Here is a 25,317-nt window from a genome sequence, read left to right as displayed (position 1 = left end):
TCAAATTTTCAGATAGGAAAAATTGCTTTTTTATCTTCTACCTTGGAAATTGTAGACCAATTCTGCACACATACAAAATTATATGAATAATCTATGGGTATCTAGCAGTTGCAAGTATTTTACTTCAATTACGTAAATTTACAGCAGTTATAATTGAAGGGCTCGGGTGTAAAACATGATAAGTGACATTTTAGTCATTTCTGAGTTCATTAAGAAAAAAGGATATTAGAAGCTATACTGTAGATAAAGTGTTTTAGAGTTGTGTTTACCAATTTCAGAAGGCTTTACCGAGTCCAATGCAAATTGTATGACATGGCAATTTCACTCGAAAATTTAAGGATGGCACATTTTACTTTGTAACTCAAAAATCAAAATTTCACTTACCATGTTTTACACCAGAGCCCTTCAATTGTCAAAATATTTGGTACTTTTGCCCCAACTCCACTCCTACATTATGGGAATATATCTTTCAAATTTTATTTGAAGCTTTTGTTCCAGTACATGACATAGCATTGATGCAAGTTTAGTTCCCTACTATTAGAAAATGTTTTCCTGGCAGAGTTTCGAAGAAAATTCTACACCGCATGGGAAAATGTGCACAACAGGGTTTTCCAGCTGCCATTATGAAACTTTTCATCTGATTTTGGGCGTAAATGCAATAATGTTAGTCATTCACAATATCTAGCCCCAGTGCAAATTTAAAATAAATGCATTAAATTTACGGCAGTGATCTGTTTCACAACACTGGCATTATAAAAATACAAATATGGTAATCGTAACTGAGGCATTATAACCAAACCTGGCAGGCATCAGCCAACTGCCAGCAAACTTCACATCAGTGCCCCTCTCGCTTCCTTGACCCCTGATGACATCAGGAAGCAGTTGAGAGCTTCTAACAAATTTTCCTTCCCACTTTATCGTGCTATTTAAATATAAGAAGAATGATGTTGCAAGATATTGTTTTTTAAAAAAATATAATTTCAAGTGAAGCTGATTAATAAAACAGTTGTTGAGAAACTAATAATTTAATTAATAAATTAATAAAAAAATTAATAAATTAATTAATTAATTAAGAAATTAATAAAACAGTTGTTGAGTCATTAACACTTCCTGCTCCTTTCTTTAAAACCTATTATTCTATTTCTAACATACACTTTAAGAGTGCATATCTTTTCCCAATCCTGATGAAGAAAACTGGCATGTTATTGTAAATTTGAGCATACAATTTGTGATGTACGTGTCTGTTTCATTCAAAACTTTTTGTGGTGTTGACAATACACTCGATGAGGTTGCCAATTATAAATAACCATTACTAATTAGGTGGGCAAGGGAGGTAATTTCTGTATGATAATCCAGCACAGACTATCTGCATTTATTCTAGTATGTCAAGTCCTCTAAGCTCATGACAATGTGCAATCGTTACACATTTCGTTCCATATACAGTGCTCGAAAAAGCTTCTTCAGAGCTAGGTGCCAGCTCTGAAAATCAGGCACCAGGTAACCCACCCACTAGCAACTGTGCATACTATAAGAAGCTGAGCATTACCGCATTCAAAACATCGCTAAATCATGTGAGAAAGCGGGAAATGGGGGTTGGGAGACAAAGAGTAAGAAATTGTTACTGATTCTATGGAATGTTCACAACGTTGATAAAAAAAATAATTTGTTAACTTACGCTGTAATGCAATTTGAACTTCGGATGTTCAAAATTTCGTACATGCAAACTTCAAAAACGGCAATATTACAGCAAGAGATCGCAGTCGCCAGGGTGAAATCTTTAGTCGACCTGGCGACTGGTATTTTTCGAGCCCTGTCCATATACATACCTGTTAAAGACACTTTCATTACCTGAAATTGCTACCTTAAAAATGCAAGAACATAAACAATAACTTCCAGTACTTACACATCTGCAATAGCACACAAAATTTTAAAAGCAACATGAACACATGCACAAAGAAATTGTGAAAAGTCACATATTAATAATGTTAGACAAACTTGTCAGTAAATAAACAATAATAAAGTAAGTCATGCGCTGTAATTTCAGTTCAGGCTTTTTGCTTTCTAAATTGAGTTTTCCATTAGATGTACAATTGACAGCTAAATAATACAGAGAGCGATGTTAAGTGGTTACAGTTGCACACACACACAAACATGCACTAAGTATAGGAATGAAAATAAATGGAGATATGTTTCCTTCCACATACGGGGGAGAAAGCATGAACAAAAGGAACGACAAGAAGAACAGAAGGAACATGGGAAATGTTAAAATCGAACCTTCGGGAAAGAGAAGGTGATCCCTCAGGAAATCCTCTTCTCACTGGCGAAGCATCCAGAAAGCTTCTCCTCATCGGCGACCCTTCCGATGAAATTCGGTTCAGTCTTGGAGGTGGCGAAGGTAGTCCTGAATCCTGAGAGTATCGATGGGGTTCCGAATTGTATCTGTGAAATTCTGGCACTGGTTGGTACACTCGAGAGTAAGAATTTGGCTCCGAAGTGAGCCTTTGCAACTGCGCTCCTTCCACCGGTCTCCCACCTGAGCACCTGTGCTGCTGATCGCCGAACTGTCCCCACACAGGTGGGTCTGCCGGCTGGTGTCTCGTCGGATGAGGAGGAGGTAGCCTCCGTGGCTCTAAACGAAACTTCAGATATGAGGCGAAGCGCTTCTTGTCCTCTGGCCCTGGCTTCCCTTGCTCGTTAATGAATTCTGTCGGACAACACGGAGCAGGCTGCACGTAGCCGTAATACCTCTGCAGTGGACCATTATGCGGCTCCGACGGGAACCTCTTTCGTGCTGGATGGTCTGAGTTGAGCATTTGTGAACCAACGTACACGTTCGATTCCTGATTTACACCAACCGGTTCCCTGGAATATTCTGAATTTTGTCCATGAAAAAAGACTAGCGATTTGTAAGAATTGTTATGCTGAGCATCTGTTAGCCTAGTGGGATCAGATATTACACGTTGCAGTTCTACTGGATGTCTTCTAGCTTCTCCATTAGGCTTTGTTGTTTCTGACGCAGACCTATGATGGAATATGTTATGTCTTCGAGGAGACGGAGATCCTGAAGGGGGTGTTAATCTGCAAAGAAATATTCAATAAGACTGAAGTGGACACTACAAGAAATAACTACAAGGTTATTCAAAGAGAATATCCCAATTTTAAATATTTTGATCGTACAGGTATATGCTCTGCACCCCGTAAGAGGAAGACCATCAACGTTTCATCTAAATAAATGCTAATTGTTCCGTTAGAAGAGACGAGAAAAGAAAGTGGCAATTCAAATGATGCTTTGTATGAAACTGCAATAGGTTGGATAACTCAACATAGAAAATAATGTATAGCCCAATGACATCAGCATTTCCAGGTCCAATAAGCAACCTCCAGAAGGTGGAAACAAACAAAAAATATTGGAAATAAATTGCAAAGGTTCAAACATTCAAGTATTGGTCACTAAATTATACATGTGACAATATATTTTCAGAAATGAACAAAGAGACCTCATCTAGTTTATATTATTTGTCACCTATTAACTTTGCTATCCTAGTGTTTGATGGCTTAGTAAATGATGCTGCATGCCATCCTTGCCCCACTCCATCATATATGGGCACTGGCATAGTAACACACACTAAGAAATCCTTTCTTAATTACCATAGTTTTTCATTATTAGCATGCAACTTTGGACATTATCGATTGTCTATCTTTTTAGCTACTACATATTTTATATATGCATCACTACGTTCTGAAGAGATACTCTCTCAAAACATAGTGATAACATGTTAAACATAGAAAAACCTGGAAAAGTTGGGGAATATTAAACACGATTTTCTTACATTTTACATTATGAAATTTTCGCCGATACCGATAAAGTACCGATATAAAATTTACTGATAACCGATATTCTACCGATCCGATATAAAATTAGAAATGGTCCTTGCAGAACCTGATATGTTCATTGACCTCCTTAATAAATGAATGGCTTATTGCAGAAAGGGACCTGAGTCACATTTTTGAGGTATTGCAGTTAATGGTATTTTTGATTTTCCTAGTTACAGACACATCTTTTAGTGCAGAAAGAACGTCAGTCACACAAGGCTATAGCCAAGAAAATGCACAGTGAAAAGTGTACTTTAATGCAGAATGGTACCTGAGTCACTGACTCTGGTTCCTTTCTGCAATAAACTTAGCCGTATTTATATGTTGTACGAACTGTGTATGGTAATTAAGAAAGGATTTCTTAGTGTGTGTTACTATGTAATGCAGCTCGGGGCGGTAAAATTACCGTCAAACTTATTGACACCAGTAACGTTATTGATTTCGCAACATGGTGGCCTCATGTCCACCAAAAAAAATGTGGCATCCGTGGAAACTACCATGTGTTCCTACAAGAATAGGCAGTATTTTCAGATTTCCAAGTATCATTACTTTGAGTACTGTGTTGAACATAAGGGCACTGTCAAGGTTTCTGAATTCTTCAAAGGTTTGACGTCTCACACCTTCTATCTGTCCAAAGGTGCAAGAATTGTAATTCCTATGCCACGTACGTTCCCAGTTGCACGTATGCCGAACAATCTTACTAAATTGAAGGACATACGAACTGCCTTGTCGCATGTACCAGATGACATCAAAGGATTTTATGAAGATATTCTTCAGTGGCCCACTACACGCGCCAATGAAACAGACTCAGATGTAGAGTAACACATGCACGTATGAGCTTGTACATTATTGTACTTCAAACACCAACAATAAAGTCCAGAAAGTGCAGTACATTGTCATTTATTGATGAATCTATAATTTCCTGTTGCATATATAACCTAACCTAACCTAGCTTATGTGGCAAACGGGCGTTTGTAGGATAATTCTCGCAGTTTCCACTTTTATTTCAGAAAGGTACCGGAGTCACAACTTTTTCATCTCCCCTGTCTCTAGCAGCATACTGCAGGGGAGCGCATTGAGGGTTGCAAAATTAACTATTCATTAGGTTGAATATTTGAGCCAACAACGGTACAGTTCTTTCTTACACTATCACTCTTATACGATTTTTCTTGTTTTCCTCAGAATTGTACAAAAGTGACTCAGGTCCCTTTCTGCAATAAGCCATTCAAATGTGTGTTTCAAAGTGACTGCAGTGAAAAAGAAATTGCGTATTTAGACATTTACTTTAGAAAGTAGGGAATGGAGATTATCCATAAAAATTAGAACAAAATAGAATTTTGCACTAAATTATCAGATATTTATAGATATATCGGATCGATAAAATAATCGGTAATTTTACTGATAAACCGATATGCCTATATCGGCAGATACCGATAGAGTACTGATTAATCGGTCCCATCCCTGCATTTTTGTAAACCCTAATGAAATGCGACCACTGTTCACAAGTTAGACAAATTAAGTAAAAAAAAAAACTGTGGTGTTTCTTGCAACTGAAGTCAACTCAGGACTCAAAAAATGTTCTGTACGAAGGGTTGAAGTAAGGGTTACAAAATGATCTGGAAGTTTACTTGAAAAAGACCTACACACTGTCTTGGGAATCTGTGGAGCAAAGCCAAGCACAACAATAGAGAAGGGGAGACAGTGAGAGGATGGAGTAAAGCAGTGCACACTGCTGCAAATGGAAGGTAACTGCAGCTGTGTTTTCACCTCTCAAACATTCATTGGCTGAGATCTCTTGAGTCCTACTTGTGCAGAGGACTTGCTTTCGTTCGATTGCTCTAGAGATTCCCGGGACAGTGTAGAAAATGTTCTGCCCAAATGAGTGGGATCCTGGTGACAGTATGTATAGTTGGTAAAAAGATAAGATAGCAGATAATGTTCAATGAAGATTATATGTTAATAAGAAATCCTTAATGGGATTAACTATTGCCATATTGCCCAAGAAACGCTGCAATGAAGGAAATAGAACTGCCTTTCCTGAAACTAGGAGTGTAAAACAAATAAGGAAACACAAGATGTTGATAAACTGCTGTACAATTTATTTAGCTTCAAAAATGCTGTAATATTTACACATACATTATTGTTGTACTTTTTATGAGGCGAAGAGTAATGTATGTTCTTACAATTATTTTACAAATTGTTCAGGAAAACATTTTTAATGGAAAAATTTCACAACCCAGAATGTAACGCTACATCTTCTCTGGGAAAGCATTTTTAACGGAAAACCTAGAGTGTAGCACATTCACACTGAGAAGATGAAACATGGATAGTTTCCTCATGATTTGGTGCTTACATTCACTTGTAATGGCCTATCAGTAAACACATGCAAAAGAAGGACATTCTCTTCAAATATCCGTGTCGCGAACACTGATCTCAATCTGTTACTGATTATACACAACAACTAACACACTGCAATGAAAACATTCATGCCTTGCTGAGTTGATAACAGCCACGGTTTCTTATTTTTACAACCTAAAAGCTCTGCATAAGATAACACATGCACTTTTCCCGCTGGATCACACAATATATTAGTGAGAAGCAACAGAGAGATTGAGACTTGTATGGACACAACGAAGTCTTCGCCTCTCGTGATGATTTTTACTGGTACTTTACCTTCTTTGAGGTGAGTTACATAAATGTGATTCACACTGTTGCAACGCCTTGGAAAACCACTCTGCAACATTCACATTTGCTGTCTCGTACTTCCTTATGAAGGGGTGTTCCAACAGTTTTCTGTACTTTGGCCTAAATCTATAGTTCTTGGTTAAACTGAAAGGATAAGCAAAGAGAGAATAAATTGCTTGATCAAATGTCACATAATACACAAAGCACATTTCTAGATTTCAAGTATATTTATAAGATACCTGGATTTGGGAAAAGTATTGACTGCTATATTTGACTGGATTCAAACAGTTTGCTTTAATACCTGCCTAAATCTTAAATTGTCACATAGTCCATGCTTGAGGGGAGTCATACGTTTACTATTTTACTCAAACAGGGGGAAAAAATTGAATTATTCTTCATTTTGTGCTTCAGGAACTTGACTAAATTTCTAGTAGGCATATCAGTCTGTGAACGTATTTTATTCATGCACGAGTTTGCAGAAAATTAATAAAAACTTTGTATTCTTGTCCTTTTACCCACATATGCTAACCTCCCAACAGATTAATTGTTAATTGACAGTTCCTCCTATCAGAAAATCACCATGAAATTTATGGACATTCTTTGACTTGTTTATAACAAAATAAAGAGAGGTGAAGTATTATTTGATAACTGACATCACTATTCAATAGCTAAAATATTTTTTTGTCTTGTAATACTGCTACACACCGTCATACTAACTTCATAAAAATGTCAAACACACATCTCCCAATTTTCACCATGTTCAATTTTCCAATCATACCTTCATATACCATTACATTAGCCATTAATCATGATCTTGCACATCACGACATCATGAATAAACCATGTACAATAATTATTTAGAAGCAATAAATAAAAAAATATCCTGCAAGAAAATTTCTAGATTATTTTTCTCCAAACTGAAAAGAATATAGAGTTGATAAGGTATCAATACATTCTCGGGCTACTGTGATATTTATTCTCTCCTATTTTTATCTCTTTTTTGGTTCATTTGGCATCCATATGACCCCCACCCTTCCTTCCTACAACTCTGTATTTAACCTTCAGAAAGCTGCAATGTGAACTATATTGTGCATGTTTTACATACACGTTCTGAAGTCCAATGTTCTAGTTTGTGAGTCCATGATACAAATATTTCTATGTATCATTTCATGTGCATTGTTGGAAGACGACACCGGGAATAGGGGGAATGCTTCTTCTGAAAAATAAATGGCAACCACAACTTCTATATTTTACATACAGCATGTATCCTAATAGAGTAAACAACTTATAAGGTTAATTATTAGAAGCACATATTTTTGGTAAATAAAATAAAATATCGGTGTTATAGCGGTGAAAAATTGGATGAAAAGTGGTATATAAAAATACATTTTGGTTTTAAAATTGTGAATATAATCCTAAATTTGATTTGAAAACTACACTTATTCCACAGAATTAACATTTCACTTCTAATAGCACATTTATGTAGTTATCAGAGTATTAAGCTTATTTCTGTGTAAAGGAGTCCATTTTCGCTTCCCCAATATTAACAGCAGAATTAATCAATTTTCCAGGAATTGCATAACTCTCAGGATAATTCAGACCTCCGAAGGTGTCGCGTCGGTGAATAAACCCTGAATTTCGTGTTTCAGAGTTAATTTCGCTTTTTGCAGTTCATTTCGCATTATTTCGTGACAAAACATGGTCACAAAATGCATCTCACACCTTTCAAAAACATGAAAAATTAACACTACAATGTGTTTTTTCAAATTTCGTTTTTTCGTCAAAAACGAAATATGCATGCCCCTATTAATTATTAAAAACTTATCTGAAACACAACAATGACAAAATCTTGTTTTCATGAGCAAGACTTTTGTAAACACGAGTCATTGTGTGATATTAAAGAAAATGAGAATTTTCACAGGTGCAGAAAAGCAGGCTGTGTCTTCAAGTTCCCAGACCTTACACCTCTAGAGCTCTGTGAAACACGAAGTCTATGTGCCACCTATGCCACAGAATGTGCAACAGATAAAGGAGGAAATAAGAAACACCGGTGGATGAGGAGTTCTTGAGAAAAGTGAGGCAAGAACTAGAATTTCGATGGGATGTGTGTCGCATAACTGGTGGAAGCCATATTGAAAATTTGTACCCATTTGTAGACATCCATAGAAACTTGAAGTGTTACTGATTGATACATAAGAAATATCATCGTTATACAGAGGTTGTTCCGTCTACGTTTGGCCAATTTCGTTCCTCCCCCCCTGCACTCAGAATGAACTCACCCAACCTTGGTCAGGCATGTTTGTCAGTGTAGTGTGTGAGCTGTAAAAGAGTGGTTGTGTTTTCTCACTGGGCCAAAAATCCCGCCAAAACTGAGCCGCTTTTTGGGAGGAGTGCGTTCTATAACTTTCCAAGTGTTTGCATTTTCTCGCTTGGCCGAAAATGTTGCCAAAACAGTTGCTTTTGGGAAGGTTATGTTGTAGCCTTTTATGACGCAAAGTTCAGTGTGTCAATGATCAGGAAGTAGTGTAAGAGCAAGAATTGTGACGTTAGTTTGACTTTATTCAAGAATGTGATCGGCAAGTATAAGGATTGCATGGCCCCAGCGTTCGGTTCTCCAACAAAGGGGACGAGAACACGGCCGTGCACACAAGCCACCACCACTATGCAAGTGCAAGGTGCTGTTAACAGTTTCCAAAGACATATTTAGATGATTTTCCATCTGTCTTTGGGTCGGTGGATTCTCTTGCATGCCCATTCTGCGAAGTTTCGCCTGCATACTGGTGGTTTGCTTGTGTGCACGGCCGTGTTCTCGTCCCCTTTGTTGGAGAACCGAACGCTGGGGCCATGCAATCCTTATACTTGCCGATCACATTCTTGAATAAAGTCAAACTAACGTCACAATTCTTGCTCTTACACTACTTCCTGATCATTGACACACTGAACTTTGCGTCATAAAAGGCTACAACATAACCTTCCCAAAAGCAACTGTTTTGGCAACATTTTCGGCCAAGCGAGAAAATGCAAACACTTGGAAAGTTATACAACGCACTCCTCCCAAAAAGCGGCTCAGTTTTGGCGGGATTTTTGGCCCAGTGAGAAAACACAACCACTCTTTTACAGCTCACACACTACACTGACAAACATGCCTGACCAAGGTTGGGTGAGTTCATTCTGAGTGCAGGGTGGGAGGAACGAAATTGGCCAAACGTAGGCGGAACAACCTCTGTATTCCATATGCATAGTTTAATCGAAATAAATTCTTTAGTTTGTTTACTCTATTACGATACACCCTGTATAATTAATTTTTGGTCACGGTAATTACAAAATGATAGAGGTAATTGCAGAACCATGGAGGCAGCACAGTTTTCGAGGGAAAACGGCCTGCTTTCCCCACCCCCTGAAAAACTTATTTCCCCCCTCATCAGTTCACTAACTGATGTCAAGAGTTCATTACTTCATTAATCCACGCACCCCCGTGGTTGCAATTAACCTTTAAAGTCCCGTGGCGCTTATGCAGTTTTTACCTCCATCCCAGGCCAATTAAACAAGTTTTGTAAGGTTTAGCAAAAATCATTATAGCTTCCTTCCTATGGCAGATAATTTAGTGAAACAAGAAACATTTTACTAAGAATAAAATGTACTTTGACAGAAAAGACGAGGTATTGCTATCTGTATGTATTTGTTATTATTCGTGACTTCAAATGTGAAAAATGAAAAAAAGAAAATACAAAACTTTGCCTCTCCCCCCTCCCTGTTAAGACATGGGACAGGAACAAATTCATGTCCTATTTGCAACCACATGTCTACATTATAATTCAATATTTATTTTGTTCCTAATGCCTTTTCCCATCCGAAGAAAAAAATTAGAAAGAAACAACTGTGGGACTGTAGGCCCCACACTGCCATGTCCCTGGAAGAAGTTCTTCATCCTCTGAATCGCCAGCTGCTGCTGACGTCATTAGGGAGTTCAAGAGCACCAGCGTCACTGTTGATGCATTTTGACTCTTAGTTTCAAGTTCCACGCACTTCGAGTCATGAGCATAGAAAATAAACAGGGTTGCAAGGCAACAAAAAAAAGGTTCAGTTTCATCGGTCAAGGTATGACCGACCGGGACTGTAAAGGTTAACCCACAAAAAGGAAATAAAAGAACATTTAATAACAAAAAAAATCAATTTAAAAAATCAATCTTCAACACCACTTTCGTGTGTAAGACACAGAAGTAGTAAACTAAATTTTTTTTTACAAATCATTTATTTATGTTAGAAAAGTTCAGTTATTATTGACCCCTCCATCTTTCCCTCTGTTGCTTTATCATTCACACAGTATGCACCACACAGACTAAGACTATAGACAGACGTAATAATTTATACAAAAATAAATCTTACAGAGCACAGAGTACATACATACCAACACGTAACAAATTCCCGAAATTCCGGACTAAAATTTTGATCTTCAGGTAACGATGGTGGGTCATCCTGTAAAACTTTGCTAAGAACTTCGAAATCAGTCTTACAGTCTTTGTACGGGAACACCCCTGTTGCCAATTCCACTAGTGTGATTCCAAGGCTCCATACATCAGCTCGTATATCATAGTCCGGTTTGGTTGGATCTGGAGGGTCTATCCTCTCTGGCTGAAAAGGTTTGAGGACAACACTGCATTAAAACAAGTCATACTATTAACAGTGCAAGAGTAAATGTACATTAATTTTCATTCGAGAGCAAGTGCATAGCTTAGAACCAAAAACGTGTACATGTCTACCAGTTCATAAAAGCAAAATTCCCTGACTTTTCCAAGTTTTCCAGACAGTCATCAGGGCAATTCTTTTATTTAAACATGTGTGACAGAACATTCTTTCTTTACTCGAATTTTTTAAATTTTTTCGGCTGCCGGCTAATCAGGGCTGTCACAGCCTACACCTGTGGGTTCTCGGGTACACCCTTGTTTTTCTGTCAGGGTTCCAACTCCCTTAGCCTTTCTGGATCCCTCCAGGCCCACAAGGCAGTGGGGGCAAACACTTTTATGGCAGTGTTTATTCACCATGACACAAGGCTGTCAATGGGTATCTGTTGTATTTGCTGAGTATGTCCATGCCACTGGACACCCTCCACACCCTGATAGCCTTGCTGCCTCGGTCCGAGACTGCTTATTTAGGTTTCCACTTATTCGCAGCTTCCTCTCATATCTGAGGGAGGTTTCACTATCCACCAACTGTGACCCGTCCAGTAGCTGAGGCTCGCACCCAGCCAGAGGTAGGAAACGGTGAAGGGTGATGATGATGATGATGATGATGATAGGTCACTATATTTTAGCTAAACACCACACTTAGAATCTCACTTACCCAAGTTATTAGAATATTCATGTGTTAAAAGTAACAACAAAAAGGGAAACTGAATAGAAGTTGACTTTTTGTTAGGAGTATCAGGGGTGAACTTTTACATAATACATGCCACATCTTGACTAATGGTTAACCAAGATTATTTTTTTAATAAAATCATAACAATTATAGCATAAATAATACATACATAAAAATGTAGTAAAATTTATGAATACATACATTAATCCTAATATCCAACATACAACCAAAAAATTGCACCAAGTTGTAAATTCCAATAGCTACATACTGTAGCAGATTTCTGTTAGTTCAAAACATGACCCCTTTTCCTTGAGTATTTACTATAAAATTTCTACTCTGACTACTAGTAATACTCACTACATATATCAAACTGAAGTGTAGTTTATCCACAATAAATTTAAAATTTCTTTGTTCAATTCATGTTCAACCTACTGTTGATTTTTCCAGAAAAGTACATTTCCTGACTTTTACAGACTGGTGGTCAACACTCTGTAATCATCTCGAGATACACTAAGCCTATATTTCAGTAATATAGTTATATATAAGAGGCAAGGTAAAATCTTTGCAATTTTGGATCCAGTTGCTGCAACAAGTGTTCAGAGTTCATGAGGGTAGAAGGTGATTTGTTTGTTAAGTGTGTTAATAAAATTATAATACATAACTTCAGTAACATTTCTTCCAGTCAAAATAAAACATTCTGGATGTACTTTATACGTAATTATAACTTAAAATATTTTTTTAAAGTCTTGAACTTTTAAAGTAGTTGAACTTTGGCAATTTCTAAATGATAGTTTGCAAAATATCAGCTGCCAACTTTATTTACAGTTTAACATGATTAGTATTTTGTATATTTTTCTACACAAAATGATTGCTATTTTTGCCTATAAAAATTATTGAATTTTAAATCAAGAGAAATTTAAGTGTGTTTACAGTTTACATTTCCTTTCGTATGAGCTTCACCCCATCAGTACATATATTTTGTTTCCATTCTTAGAGATTAATAAACACTATTAAATGATTATGAGACTAATGTACTTTCACCAAAAGTGATTCTGATATCTATAAAATCCTTATGTACATTATTCTATAAATTATTTTTTTTTAAATCATTTAACTGCATTTTTTGAAAAAAAAATCACCTCATTTAAATCAATCACCTTGACTGTGATAAATATACATCAGAACCTTCATGAAATTCTCTATCATATGATCTGGATGCATTTTTTAAAAATATAAATAAAAACCCTGCAGAATTCCAGGTCATTAGACAACTTAAGATTATATACAGAATATCTAGGTCATGGATTTCCAAGCCCTCCATTATTTGGAAACAATACTTGTCATTTAGATTGCTAGACATTCCTAACCTTCACCATTAAGGCTCAGCTGGAGATTTGGTCGATACCAGCAAATGAATACATTTTCGAATTCTTCTCTACTTTTGAAAAACTACTATGATATTCCAAAATCTGAAAAAAATTATATATCCTTAGAATTACTTCTAGAGGATTCACGTGAATCTTTGTGTGGTTTGCTTTCACTACTGTCGAGATATTCTTAATAGTTTCACAGGTTCATGCAGCCACGAAACTACTAAGAATATCTAGACAACAGCTGGGGTAAACCACTTGAAGATTTACATGAGTAATTTCAAGTACATGCAATTTTTCAATTTTTTAATATCATAGCTGTTTTTAGAAAGAGAGGAAAATTCCAAAACTCAGTCAAGATTGTGTCTCCATAGCCATGCAAAGAAAGAAAGGAAGAAAACATATCCACTTACTGCCATATATGCTGCACATCCTGCACTTCTTGTCTTAGCTTTTGAGTCTACCAATCGCCCTGAGATTCCAAAATCACATAATTTTACGTTGCCCTTCTCATCAAGAAGGATATTTGAAGGTTTCACATCCCTGTGTATAACACCATGTGATTCCTTTAGGTAGTGTAGTGCTTTCACAGTCTGCAAAATAATAATAATAATAATAAACACAACATTCAGGACGAGTATACACCAGACAGTAAGACATAAAAAAACAAGTTTAAAAAATTAACAATACAACTGAAGGCACTGTTACGAAAGCTATATGATCAATTTGGCAACACTTTAAACAATTTTGCATACATTCATAATTCTAAATCGCAGTGTTTTTCTTCAATACAGTGTTTTGTTGCATTTTGTTGTTATGCTATTGATTGTGTCTTTGTTAGCTAGCATATCAATAAATCTAACACTATAACTCTCTTAAAGATAAAATATGCTAGACCACACAGACAACAACATATACAATACAGATGGATGTTCAACACACAGGGTGTCATTACAATGGCTGCCTCATACCACAGAAACATACAAAGGAAATCTACACAAACAACTGGTCTTGGTACCATTTTTGTCGTCCATGCTTTGATTCAGCTCTATGAATGCGAAAAATTACATATTACCAACCACATTATGTGTTGTAAAACGTAGTGAGGAACACATTCAGTGTTGTAAAACAATGATGCAACAACTGTGTCAAAACAAATAACTTATGGTGAAAACTGAGGCAGAAAGAAAAGCATCAAAGCCTTGCCTCAAAAATTGCTGTCTGAAAGTGTGGCCTCCAACAGTTGATATTTTTTCTAGAGCTGAGCCGATACCATGACCGATTCCTATCAATACCGATACTTGTATAATTCCAGTATAAAATAACAAAGGCTAGTTACCGAGTCATACTAATTCGTTACATCACTAGGCACCTATTTAGAAATATATTTGGGGAGCCAGTCCGAGGCAAGTGTCTCAGATATATAATAATAAAAGTGTTTCTATTCAATATGTTAATATAATTATAGGTAGATTCGTAATACGTAAATTAATTAATTAGTACTTAATTTTTCCGATGCGTATGGAGTGTTGTTGCATGTAACCACAGACTAAGAAATGGAGGAAAGACAACATTAATACCTATTTTGTTCTTTGTTTCTTCACTAAAAAATATTGTTATTACATAAATAGTAAAAAGACACTATAAAATCAGCTTACTTGTAGTTAAGACCGCTAAAATTTGCATCGAAACAACTGTTATGGCAAGGAAATAAAGATTCAAAGAATTGAATATTTATTGAATAACATAAAGAATGATGGTGCGTCCATTTGATGAAAAGTAAACGTCCTGATAAATATTTTATGTACATTATTGTAAGTAATAATAATAATAACCAGTGTTCGACCCCTTGAAGGGCATAGGCCGATCTCCCGATCCTACCTAGAGGTGTGGAGATCTTCAATCGGTAATGACATGGGGTCAGCACATCGAACCCCCAGCTGATAAATAGGAGATTTCCCAGACCGGGTTACGCTAATCACAGCACCTTAGACTGCACAGCCATGGAGGAGGATTGAATTGTTGTTTTGAGTCCTTTTATGCACAGATAGGCTAATCGCGACTGGACCTACAGTTTAAAGTGGGATCCGATCAACTATGTGCCTCCACCAGGTCTCGAACCTGGGATCCCTTGATTACAAGGCAACGACGTTACCACTGCGCCATCGGGGAGGCCTACAGAGGAGGACTATTGTAAGTAGTGGTGTACATAATTCTTTAGATGGGCCTCCCCGATGATGTAGTGGTAACACAGTCACCTTATAATTAATAGATCCCAGGTTCAACACTCAGTGGAGGCACTTAGTGATTTGGGCCCCACTTTAAAATGTAGGTTCAGTCCCAATTAACCTATCTGTGCATAAGTGGACTTTAAACAAAATCTCAATCTTCCTTAGTACTGTCATTGAAAGCCGTATATTCCCAATCTAATCTCAACTGAAATAAATAATCCTCATTGGGCGAAACCGGCAGTCACAAAAAAGATAGACACAGAAGGGAAGAGGACAAGAAGAAATTGCTGAATCCTCCCTCTCACTTGAACGTAAATAAAAGAAAGCTAATTTCAGTTATCTTCATCCCTCTTTTCCAAGAACTCCGCAATTCCTGGCACGGCATTAGGGCAGCAGGTTGGTTCAAAACATCCACCTATCTTACCACCACGAGCTTCAAGCAAGAATTGGTTGGCAATGAATGGTTTATTTCCTACAACGTTAACTACGAAGGTACATGCCTTCATGGTCACGTTTGGGTTCAGCTTTCACTTACTAATGCCTTTGATCTTGCAATCTGCTTCCCCAAAAAGGTGGGTTTTTTTTATCCAGTGTTCCTAGGAAAATCTATGGAACTTTCTGTGCTGGTCTCCCTATATCACAAGGAAGGGTGAACAAACATTTAAAAAGAACAAATGTTGAGCATTTGCTTTTGCAACAACGCCGGTATCAGCTCAGCCCTATTTTTTTCTTTGGGTTAACATTGATTCTTGGGCACTTGAAAATTGGTTATGTCAGAATTCATCTCTTAGACTACATTTCATTTGTTTGCAAATTAAACTTTCACTTTTATTCTGAAATACATACATTATATCATATTTCTCAGAATATGTGTTCCTTGCAACACTGGCATGTGCAGTTTCATGACAGGAAGCAATGTTACAGATGCAATCAAATGCTATGTTAGAGTTGCAAGCATAATGGCAGCAAAACGGCCTCTTTTTCAAACTTTGTAGAGCCGAATGGATGCATCAATGACAAAAATTGTAATAACATCAGTTATTTGTTTGATGTTTTCTGTGTGTCTGTGGTCCACGTGCACGATTTGATTGACAACCTGTATAGACAAACACACAATATTAGAGTGGTGCATTCTCAATTATACATTCTCAGACTTTATATTTTCTTGCATTATACCTTCAATCCTTATGACCTCAGTAGAGCAAAATGTTATGAAATTTCCAAAGATTTTTCCCCCCCACATTTTAAGCTTTTATCTTGGTCCCCTGAAAAACGTCAAAGTGAGGTTCAATTTTAATAATCTAAACCAATTAGGTTATTTGCAATATATTTTTAAATATGTTACGTAAGTCGAAGCAGGAAAATAATTACTTACAGCTACTGTTACTTTCCCTAAAATATCTTCAGGTATGGCTTGTTTAAGTCTCTTCAGCAGTTTGTCAAAGCAAGTGGCCATCAGCTCCATGCAGATCCACACGTCAGACTCTGTTATGAAGCATCCGAGACACTGTACAATAAAGGGGCAGTCGTGAGACTTGAGAACTACATCCAGGTCCATAATTATCCTTTTGTTTTCTTCCGCATTCCCTGAACGCCTCATTTGCTGAAAAAATACAACATATATGTCAGGATTTTACATGCTACAATCTGGTACTTCTTGTTTGAACCCAGGTTACAAATTTGAGGGCCGAAATTGCATACTTTCTAAGAGTGATTTAAACAACAGATAAACATTATAATCATTCATCTAGACACCCACTACAATTACTCTAACAAATGCAAATAAAGTACACAAATTACTAATTTATTAACTCTTCTTTAAAGTCTTCTCTTTTTTCATGGTGTATGCATGGAGTACATCTACAAAAACACTATTATCATCATTTATCATCATCAGTATCTGAACCTAGTGACTGCAAGCCACAAAATGTAATTTCAATTTTTAGTTTGGCAACAAATAAATACATGAAGTTGCCAGTCATGGTGACTAAGCAAGTTTAACCTTATGAACATGATTGAAAATTTGCAAATTCTCTTAAATCTTCATGGATTGTTTTGTGTTTTCTGGTTACACTTTTCTACTTTTAATGCAATTAAATATTTCATTATGCTGACCGAAATGCTTAACTTTACACAATACATTACAAGCAAAAATTTAATATGTTCTATTATCATTTCCTTGTTCCTTGTATGGGGAAGACCACAGAAAAGATATGCAAAGTGCTTAGGAAAGCGGGAATTAAAACTTACAGGAAGGGGGGGAGAAGCATCTTAGGAATAGCAAAGAATGCAAGCAAGAAAAAGGAGAACAGAGAAGAGGAAGAGGAAGGGATTATCTACGAAGTGAAATGTACATGGGAGAAACGAAAAAAAGGCTGAAAGACAGGTTGAAACAACATAGGGATGATGTACGACTTAAGAGAGAGAGAAATGCAATATTTAAACACACGAGAGAAACAGGTCATGACATAGAGTGGGATGAGGCTAAGCAGATAGGAAGGGAGAAGAGAATGCTAGTGAGAAAATGGAAGGAAGCCAAGGAAATAGAGAAGAAAGGTGAAGAAGACACAATGAACTGGAATGGGGGACTGAAGTTAAACAAAGAATGGAAGAAGGTGTAAGAAAGAGTGGAAAGGACAAGAGAGAAAGAGGAGAGGAGAAGGGAGAAAAATGAAGGAAAAAGAGCATGAGATATTCTATATGAATATCTCTTCACGTTCTATATGAAAGTAATTTTGTTTAGCCTTTTAGGTGAAAGTACAGTTGGAAAGTGAAAGCCACCTGCTAGAAAGTTCCTAACAACTTTCTAATAGTCTGGAGGAAGTAATAATACCCTTTTTGTGTATCTTGTTACTTTTGTACTTGATACAGAGTCTGATGAAGACCTTGTTAGAAGGTTGAAACGTTACGTTTTAGTTTATGTTTTTAATAAAATAAATTACTGCCTTGGTCAGCATATTTAGTTTTTCATAATCATTTCCTTGTGGTATAGTTCTAAAAAGTACAGAAATGTAGACTTCTCACCCCGTAATTAGATTATGCATCCAGATTTTTGCTTTGAACTGTATTTGGCAGCCAGATGGCACTCAAATATCAAAAGTTTAGTTTGAATTGCACATTATTATAGGAACCATATTTTTCTTCAGGTGTATCCCCTTACCTTGACAGCAATAACAGTATGACTTGGTTTATGCAACATTTTAACCACATGTCCACAAGTGCCATTTCCTAATTCTCCCTGGTGTTCCAAATCCTTAATTTCAGTTTGGTACTTCTGCAAACAAAATAAAACAACATTAAAACATGGAAAAATTAAAATTCTATGCTATGAAAAAAAAATCCAGAGTAGAGTGGTAGAATTAAAATGATTTAGCAGTTCAGTTTTATACTAATTTCTAACGTTAAAAAACTACTTTTGTTGTACTTTTTTTTGCATATAATTATAACAAATATATAATTTATTATAAATAAAAAAGTACAACTACAATTTTACATTAGTTTCCCATAAAATTATTGTTACACAGAAAATTGCAAAGATATAAATTCAGCTGTTTTTTTTTTAAATAGCTAGCCTGGTAATAAAAACTAATGAGAATTAAATTTGGAAAATTTAAAAACATGAGAATGTGTATTACCTAAATGTATTGCATGATAATAAACATATAAGGATATGCTGTGCTGAAAGAGTTTTTAATATGTAAACATATACAAAGTAACTGATGGGAAGTTCAAGTAGTATCAGTACTTAAAAGTAATGGAAATGTATATGATAACAATTACAAAAACTGGCAAGTAAAAATGCAAAAAAACCATACATATTTCTAACACCCGGAAGTTCCATTCAAGATACGACAACAATTTCAAAGGAGAACAGTGGCTGTTAGAAAACTGACCTTTCCACTGATATTGATGATCCCGTTCATTTTCATAATTTCTTGCAGTTTACTTTCTATTTCTCCTCCATCCTGATTCCTTTGCTGAACAGTCATTCCTATTTGAAGGTTAAGCCCTCTCTTGGACCTTGTTGGTGTGCCATCAGCTCTGCCATTGCCTAATTCACAAACTGCAAACAAAACAAATTCAAACAATGATTATTCTTGTCAGTGATTCATTCTGCCTATGGACTGAATGAAAGCATTGGTACATTCTCAAGGACAAAAAAAGTAGGTCACTGTAACTCAGACGACTAAGGTGCAGATTTTTTAATCAAAACATGCACACAAATATGTTGAAAAAATTGCTCAAACATGTAATAATATTTCTTGTTATTTCCATCATTCCAGTTTCGTTTCTTAGATTAGTGTGGATTTCTTTGAAAACCTATCATGGCCACTACCTGAACAGCTGACCTACATTCACTATTCATTCCCAGATTAATTTGAGAAATATGGCAACAGTAGAGAACAAAGTATGCATGAAGCATTAATTTTTGCAGCATAAATTTCATGGCTTAAAAAAGATTGTGAATAAAGCACATTTAACCTTTAGACGACGAGTGGTAGCTAAGTTTACAACCTCCATGTGGCAGGAACAAATCATTTCTTCAAAACTACAGATTATAATTCAGTTTTGTCTTTTTGTTCATTTATATACATATGGAGGTATGACATACTCAAATCACAAAACAATACATCCATCGTCACTATTATAAACAAACTGTATTTGATTGATCGATTTGGTTCATTACTTTGCTTTTCTGCCACTTTTGGCTAATCGCAAAGATGAGGATGAATTGTAATAAGATAAAATTCATGAAAGGACAACCACAAACACAGGCCCCCTCAGAGAATTATACTGGCTCTGAGTCCAATATCACTTTTTCCCCTCAACAATGTTGTGGGCTTGATTTTATAAATGGGCTATTTACTCTTCAACCAGTGCTTTTTGCTGATATATTTTACTTGTACGTGTAATAATAAAAACAAAAGAAGTTGCTCACAATGTCTAACTTTCAAAAATTTCCAAATATTGCAACTTTCTAAATATTGCATATTTTCCCTTATTATTTCAAAATTGACGCGAGCATTGCATGGTCCATCCAAGGTCCATAGGGCCAATGCTTTAGTGATTTTCTAGATTCCCCCCCCCCCCGCCCACCCTGCCCATAAACTGGCATCAATGCTTCACTTATAGATTGTTTTTATTTTCAACTTAACTTTTTATGGTTGCAGGAATGTATAATTGCTACATACTACATTTTTCATTCCCTTAACTCAATCAACTAAACTATCGAAAATGTCAAACAGTCATACAGTATTTATTTTGCGAGAAACATTTTGATTTGGCGACTGAAGTCATACGATTTTGGCACGGAGCCATAGCATATGTGTATTTGTCACATGATAAAAAGTGGAAACTAACTTCCTCATAAATCGTTTCTAACATATGAAACTGTAATGTAGAGTTGTTAGGATATGTGACTTACAATTTCAAATAATAGTTTAAAAGCACAATTAAGATATAATTTTAGTATATTTGGCAGAAAAGTGTGCTCAAATAAAACATGAATTTTGGGGAAAATAACACTGAAAAATGAAGGTCCCTATCAAGCCTACTGCATATTTATCTAGCTCAACTAATACTGCATGCATATATTAGGGTGTCCAAAAAAAAATTTCTGTGCTTCCATTATGGACAATTTTGTATTGCTCATACGAATTGCATCCATATAAATTTGCATTTTTTGTAAATCACATACTTTACTGTTGCATATACAAAGCATTCCTTGACATTCGCCACAAGACTCGGCGGCAAGCTGCCCGGCGTCAGCACTTGTCTTTCCCGGCGAACGGGGTCCGCAACAGTCGCTAGAGTCTGCAATTAAAATTTCAGTTTTCATATTGTGTACTAACCTTTACTACAAAAGGTGTTGAAAATGATGTCCCTCTGCTGCCACACATTCCTGGCATCTCCAAAGGAAATTGATATTTACACGTGCAAGTTCGCCTACTGTAATTCTCCCGATTTCTCGTACAATACTCGCTTTTAACTCACAAATGGTGTGCAGATTGTCTTTGTATACTTTATTTTTTAGATTTCCCCATAAATAAAAATCGCAGGCTGACAAATCGGGGGACCTAGAGGGTTTTTGAAACACCAGTTTCTTGTGGGAGGCGGCGGATAGACTTCCGAGGACCCCGTTCACCGGGAAAGACAAGCGCTGACGCCGGGCTGATTGCCGCCGAGTCTTGTAGCAAATGTCAGGGAATGCTCTGTATTATATCCCCATTTATGCAATTATTACTATCAACAGAAATTAATGAAAAATTTGCAACATGGCCATTATTGGAAACAGGAGTTTCTGCTTTTTCAGCATTCGGTAAAAATTTACTATCCTTCGGACTCCCCTAATTTTTTCGTTTCCTCAATTTTTGACATTCGTACTTACGTATCTCCTTCGTGGAACATTCCTGAAGGTGTATCAACGTTGTTTTGATGAAAGTACGAGCAATTTTTCACATTACCAGTAAGTCTTTCTCGTAGGCCTTTTCGCTTGCCTGAGACACAATATGGCGAGTACACCTTCCTACATAATCGCACATCGTGCTTGTCTTTTGTCAAATTTTTGACATTCGTACTTACGTATCTGCTTCGCGGAACATTCCTGAAGGTGTATTGACGTTGTTTTGATCATAGTAAGAGCAATTTTTCACATTACCAGTACTTCTTTCTCCTAGACTTTCCGCTTGCCTCCCACACAATATGGCGCGCACACCTTCCTAAATAATGACGCGTCGGGCTTGTCTTTTCTCGATTTTCAATTGTTATGCAGTGTTTCAACCTTCGGAACCCAAGAAATGCCAGTGAACAAACTTCACCTTTTTTTCGCGTTCTTTTATGAAGAAAATTATAATCTTTCGTCGCGCTATCCGTGAATCGTTTTTGCGGCTATCCGTCCTGGAATAAGTGGGAAACATCTAGAAATTGCAAAATAAGCGAAAATAAGGCGTTAGTTTTCGGAATTGAAACTGTCGATTTTTGCGAATTTTTTTGTTTCACAACCAAATATATATATTCCTGATACTACCATGACACCAAATTTTAACTTTGTTTCCTAACCTAACTGAACTAACCTAACCACATGCCAATGGTTCGTGGGGCTAGCACCAATGGTTCATGGGGCTAGTGCCAATGGTTAGCAATTATTTCCAATTTCTAGATCCTGATACTAACACGACACCAAATTTTAACTATGTATCCTAACCTAACTGACCTAACCTAACCACACACCAATGGTTCGTGGGGCTAGCGTCAATGGTTCGCAATTATTTCAAATTTCTAGATCCTGATACTAACACGACATTCCTTTCCTTTCTTCACGACCCCGTGTTCAATTAGAAAACCAACTGGATCCTCCACACCCAGTACAAACTTCACCACTCATCCAGGACACGTCATGCTTCTAACTCTCGTTGCAAACGCAGGCAGTTCGAAACACTGGATACCCAATGAACAAAACACAATCACGATGCGTCATGATAGTCACAACGGTGTACGAAGGTGATGGCATACGAAGGTGTACGCGCCAAACGCTATTCTCCGTCAGAGAATTAATTTTCAACGAACATGAATTTCAGCTATGAAACATTCCCACATCACACAAAACACCTTCCCGATGTTCCACAATCCTACAGGAACTTATTACGGTAAGTAGTTTCTTCCTTAAAAATAAATAAATGTGTCCGAAGGATAGTAAACAAGTACCCAGCATTCAATTGGAATATGGGCCAATGAAAAGAATGGCACAACAATGGTTCCACCAGATTAGAAGATAAAATTGGAAGACCCTCACCATGGATCGAGAGGCAGTGTACCAGCATGGGAGACCACAGATTTTTGGACGAGCTCCAGCCTTTAAGTACATGCCACATCAAAGTAGTCAATTTTTCAGTAACAGCTGTTGAAAGGTAGTCTTTCAAATTAATTTGCTCAGACCCACTGCCAAGCTCCCCTCAACAACTGGAATGATTGTATGACATGTTGAGCCAAAAGTACCTGTTAGTCGCCCCTCACAAAGCTACTCTAGTCAAATACCTGGAGTTGGAGTGAATACTTCTTAAGACTATGTGATCAGGTCAACGCACCGCTTCCACCATTGTAGGTGTTTGAAAAACTTTAACAATGCCAAAGCAGGAGTTTGCGAGTTCTTGTCTCAAAATCCAAGGACTAGTATCGACAAGGAGAACTCACAATGTGAAACAAAAAATACTTTGATCGATTGTCATGTGAATTTTATTTTCATCTTTTTAGTCTACTTTGATGGGCATTTGATTTCCTCTAGTAACATCAGACATTCCTTATGGGATCCCCTATTACTTACGTATATACGGTACCAGTTCCGATTGTTTTATGATTCCTCCTAGCACAAAGACTAATTATCGTAGAATTTTGGAAATCATTGTCACACGAAATTTGAACCTTCCTTAAAGTAATGAGCACTGTTTGGACTCGAAAAAAGTTATTTATGTTGAAAAAAACTTGAAAATTACCTTACGCACTTCTCATGGACAAGACATTCCCCGTCGACAAGCGACAGTAAATATCGTAGAAGCATGGGAATGAATGTAGAAGTAAATCAGAACCTTAGTAGAATGCATTTAGGGACTTTATTTTAATGCTAAGGGAACCAAAAAAACCTGCCTAACCTAACCACGAAATATACATATATTGAACAAAACCTTAAGTAATCGCTAAGACTCCGTAGTATGTGTTGACAAACAGACATACATCGACATCGAACCATGTAAAAATTGCATTCGTAGCATTATGAAATCGCAATAAAACAAAAGGAACTTGGGCCCAAAAGAATTGCACACACCTTAACTTTCCTAACATGACTCTTTGATAATGACCAAATACTAGGCTATAACATACAATATCACTTTATGCAGAAAGTTTTCAGCCACTAAACATCAAGAAGAGTGTTATGTTATGATCATGGGTGTTTTTTAAATAGAAGTTCGACACAAATACGCAATATGACGAAAATATCCACTTCAAATTTTAAACATAGGGTACTAATATTCTCGTTTGCTCTCGTCCATGTATATTATAATCTTGCACAACTATTGCTCGGCTAATCTATTCTCAGTCATATCATGTACACAGCTTGAAGTTCTTTGTTACATATTCTAAACTGTACTTCTTTCCCCTTCGTTATTTCAAATAATGGCGATCCAATACATTTACTGAAAAATAAAAGTGGTTCTCAAATACAAATTACAACATATTAATTGCATACAATGCTAAGAAAATGCCCATGGGGAATACTGGGGGGCTAAAAGGAAAACATTAGGGTCGCCCATGTTTGTTAGGCTTAATTTACATATTAGTGCACCACTTACGCTGTGTTGGTCTGCGTCCTGATCCGTGTCGTGGACTTTGTAATTCACTTTGTATTTCCAAAGGCAGTGAATCTCTTTCTCTATCATCGTCAATCTCCGCTTGCAATCGAGCTTGTATACTTTGCATTCTATTTTCTAACGATGCGTTATACATCTTTCACAAAATTGTTCCTCTGTTTCTGTTACAGTAGCACTGCTCTCCCATCTATCGGTAGATATTCGAGAACAGCAAAACAGTAGAAGTGGTGACTGCGTTTCGTCGGTCCTGTCCGACATTTGATTTTTGGCCGAGCCTGCTGCCACGCACGTGTCAGCAGTAAGAATAAGCGTCAAATTTGCTCCTGCCACGTAATTCGTCTGCTAAAAGTATGTTATAAATCTTAAGAACAGATAAATACGAGAAAAATGCAAGTTTATGATTAGTGGGAATGAATGTACAGGTAATTTAGAACTTTGTTC

At 36.7% G+C, this 25,317-nt stretch overlaps 1 protein-coding gene across 1 annotated transcript in view; it reads right to left on the bottom strand.

Annotated features, from left to right (window-relative positions):
* Positions 1–25,066, bottom strand: part of LOC145998901 (dual specificity mitogen-activated protein kinase kinase 7-like) — a 39,985-nt gene extending 14,919 nt beyond the window's left edge. Inside the window, exons 1-8 of the mRNA XM_083135643.1 lie at positions 24,859–25,066; positions 19,408–19,577; positions 18,675–18,788; positions 16,890–17,117; positions 13,697–13,876; positions 10,967–11,190; positions 6,547–6,702; positions 2,275–3,078 (exon numbers count right to left, since the gene is read on the bottom strand). Coding sequence (XP_082991769.1) covers positions 2,275–3,078; positions 6,547–6,702; positions 10,967–11,190; positions 13,697–13,876; positions 16,890–17,117; positions 18,675–18,788; positions 19,408–19,577; positions 24,859–25,012 — 2,030 coding nt within the window. The 5' untranslated portion in view covers positions 25,013–25,066. The remainder of the gene's footprint in view (positions 1–2,274; positions 3,079–6,546; positions 6,703–10,966; positions 11,191–13,696; positions 13,877–16,889; positions 17,118–18,674; positions 18,789–19,407; positions 19,578–24,858) is intronic.
* Between the last annotated feature and the right edge of the window lie 251 nt (positions 25,067–25,317).

The sequence above is a fragment of the Lepisma saccharinum genome, chromosome 14, assembly GCF_977018435.1.
Source record: "Lepisma saccharinum chromosome 14, izLepSacc3.1, whole genome shotgun sequence".
In the NCBI taxonomy this organism is placed as follows: domain Eukaryota; kingdom Metazoa; phylum Arthropoda; class Insecta; order Zygentoma; family Lepismatidae; genus Lepisma; species Lepisma saccharinum.
This window is presented reverse-complemented; position numbering and strand designations above follow the sequence as displayed.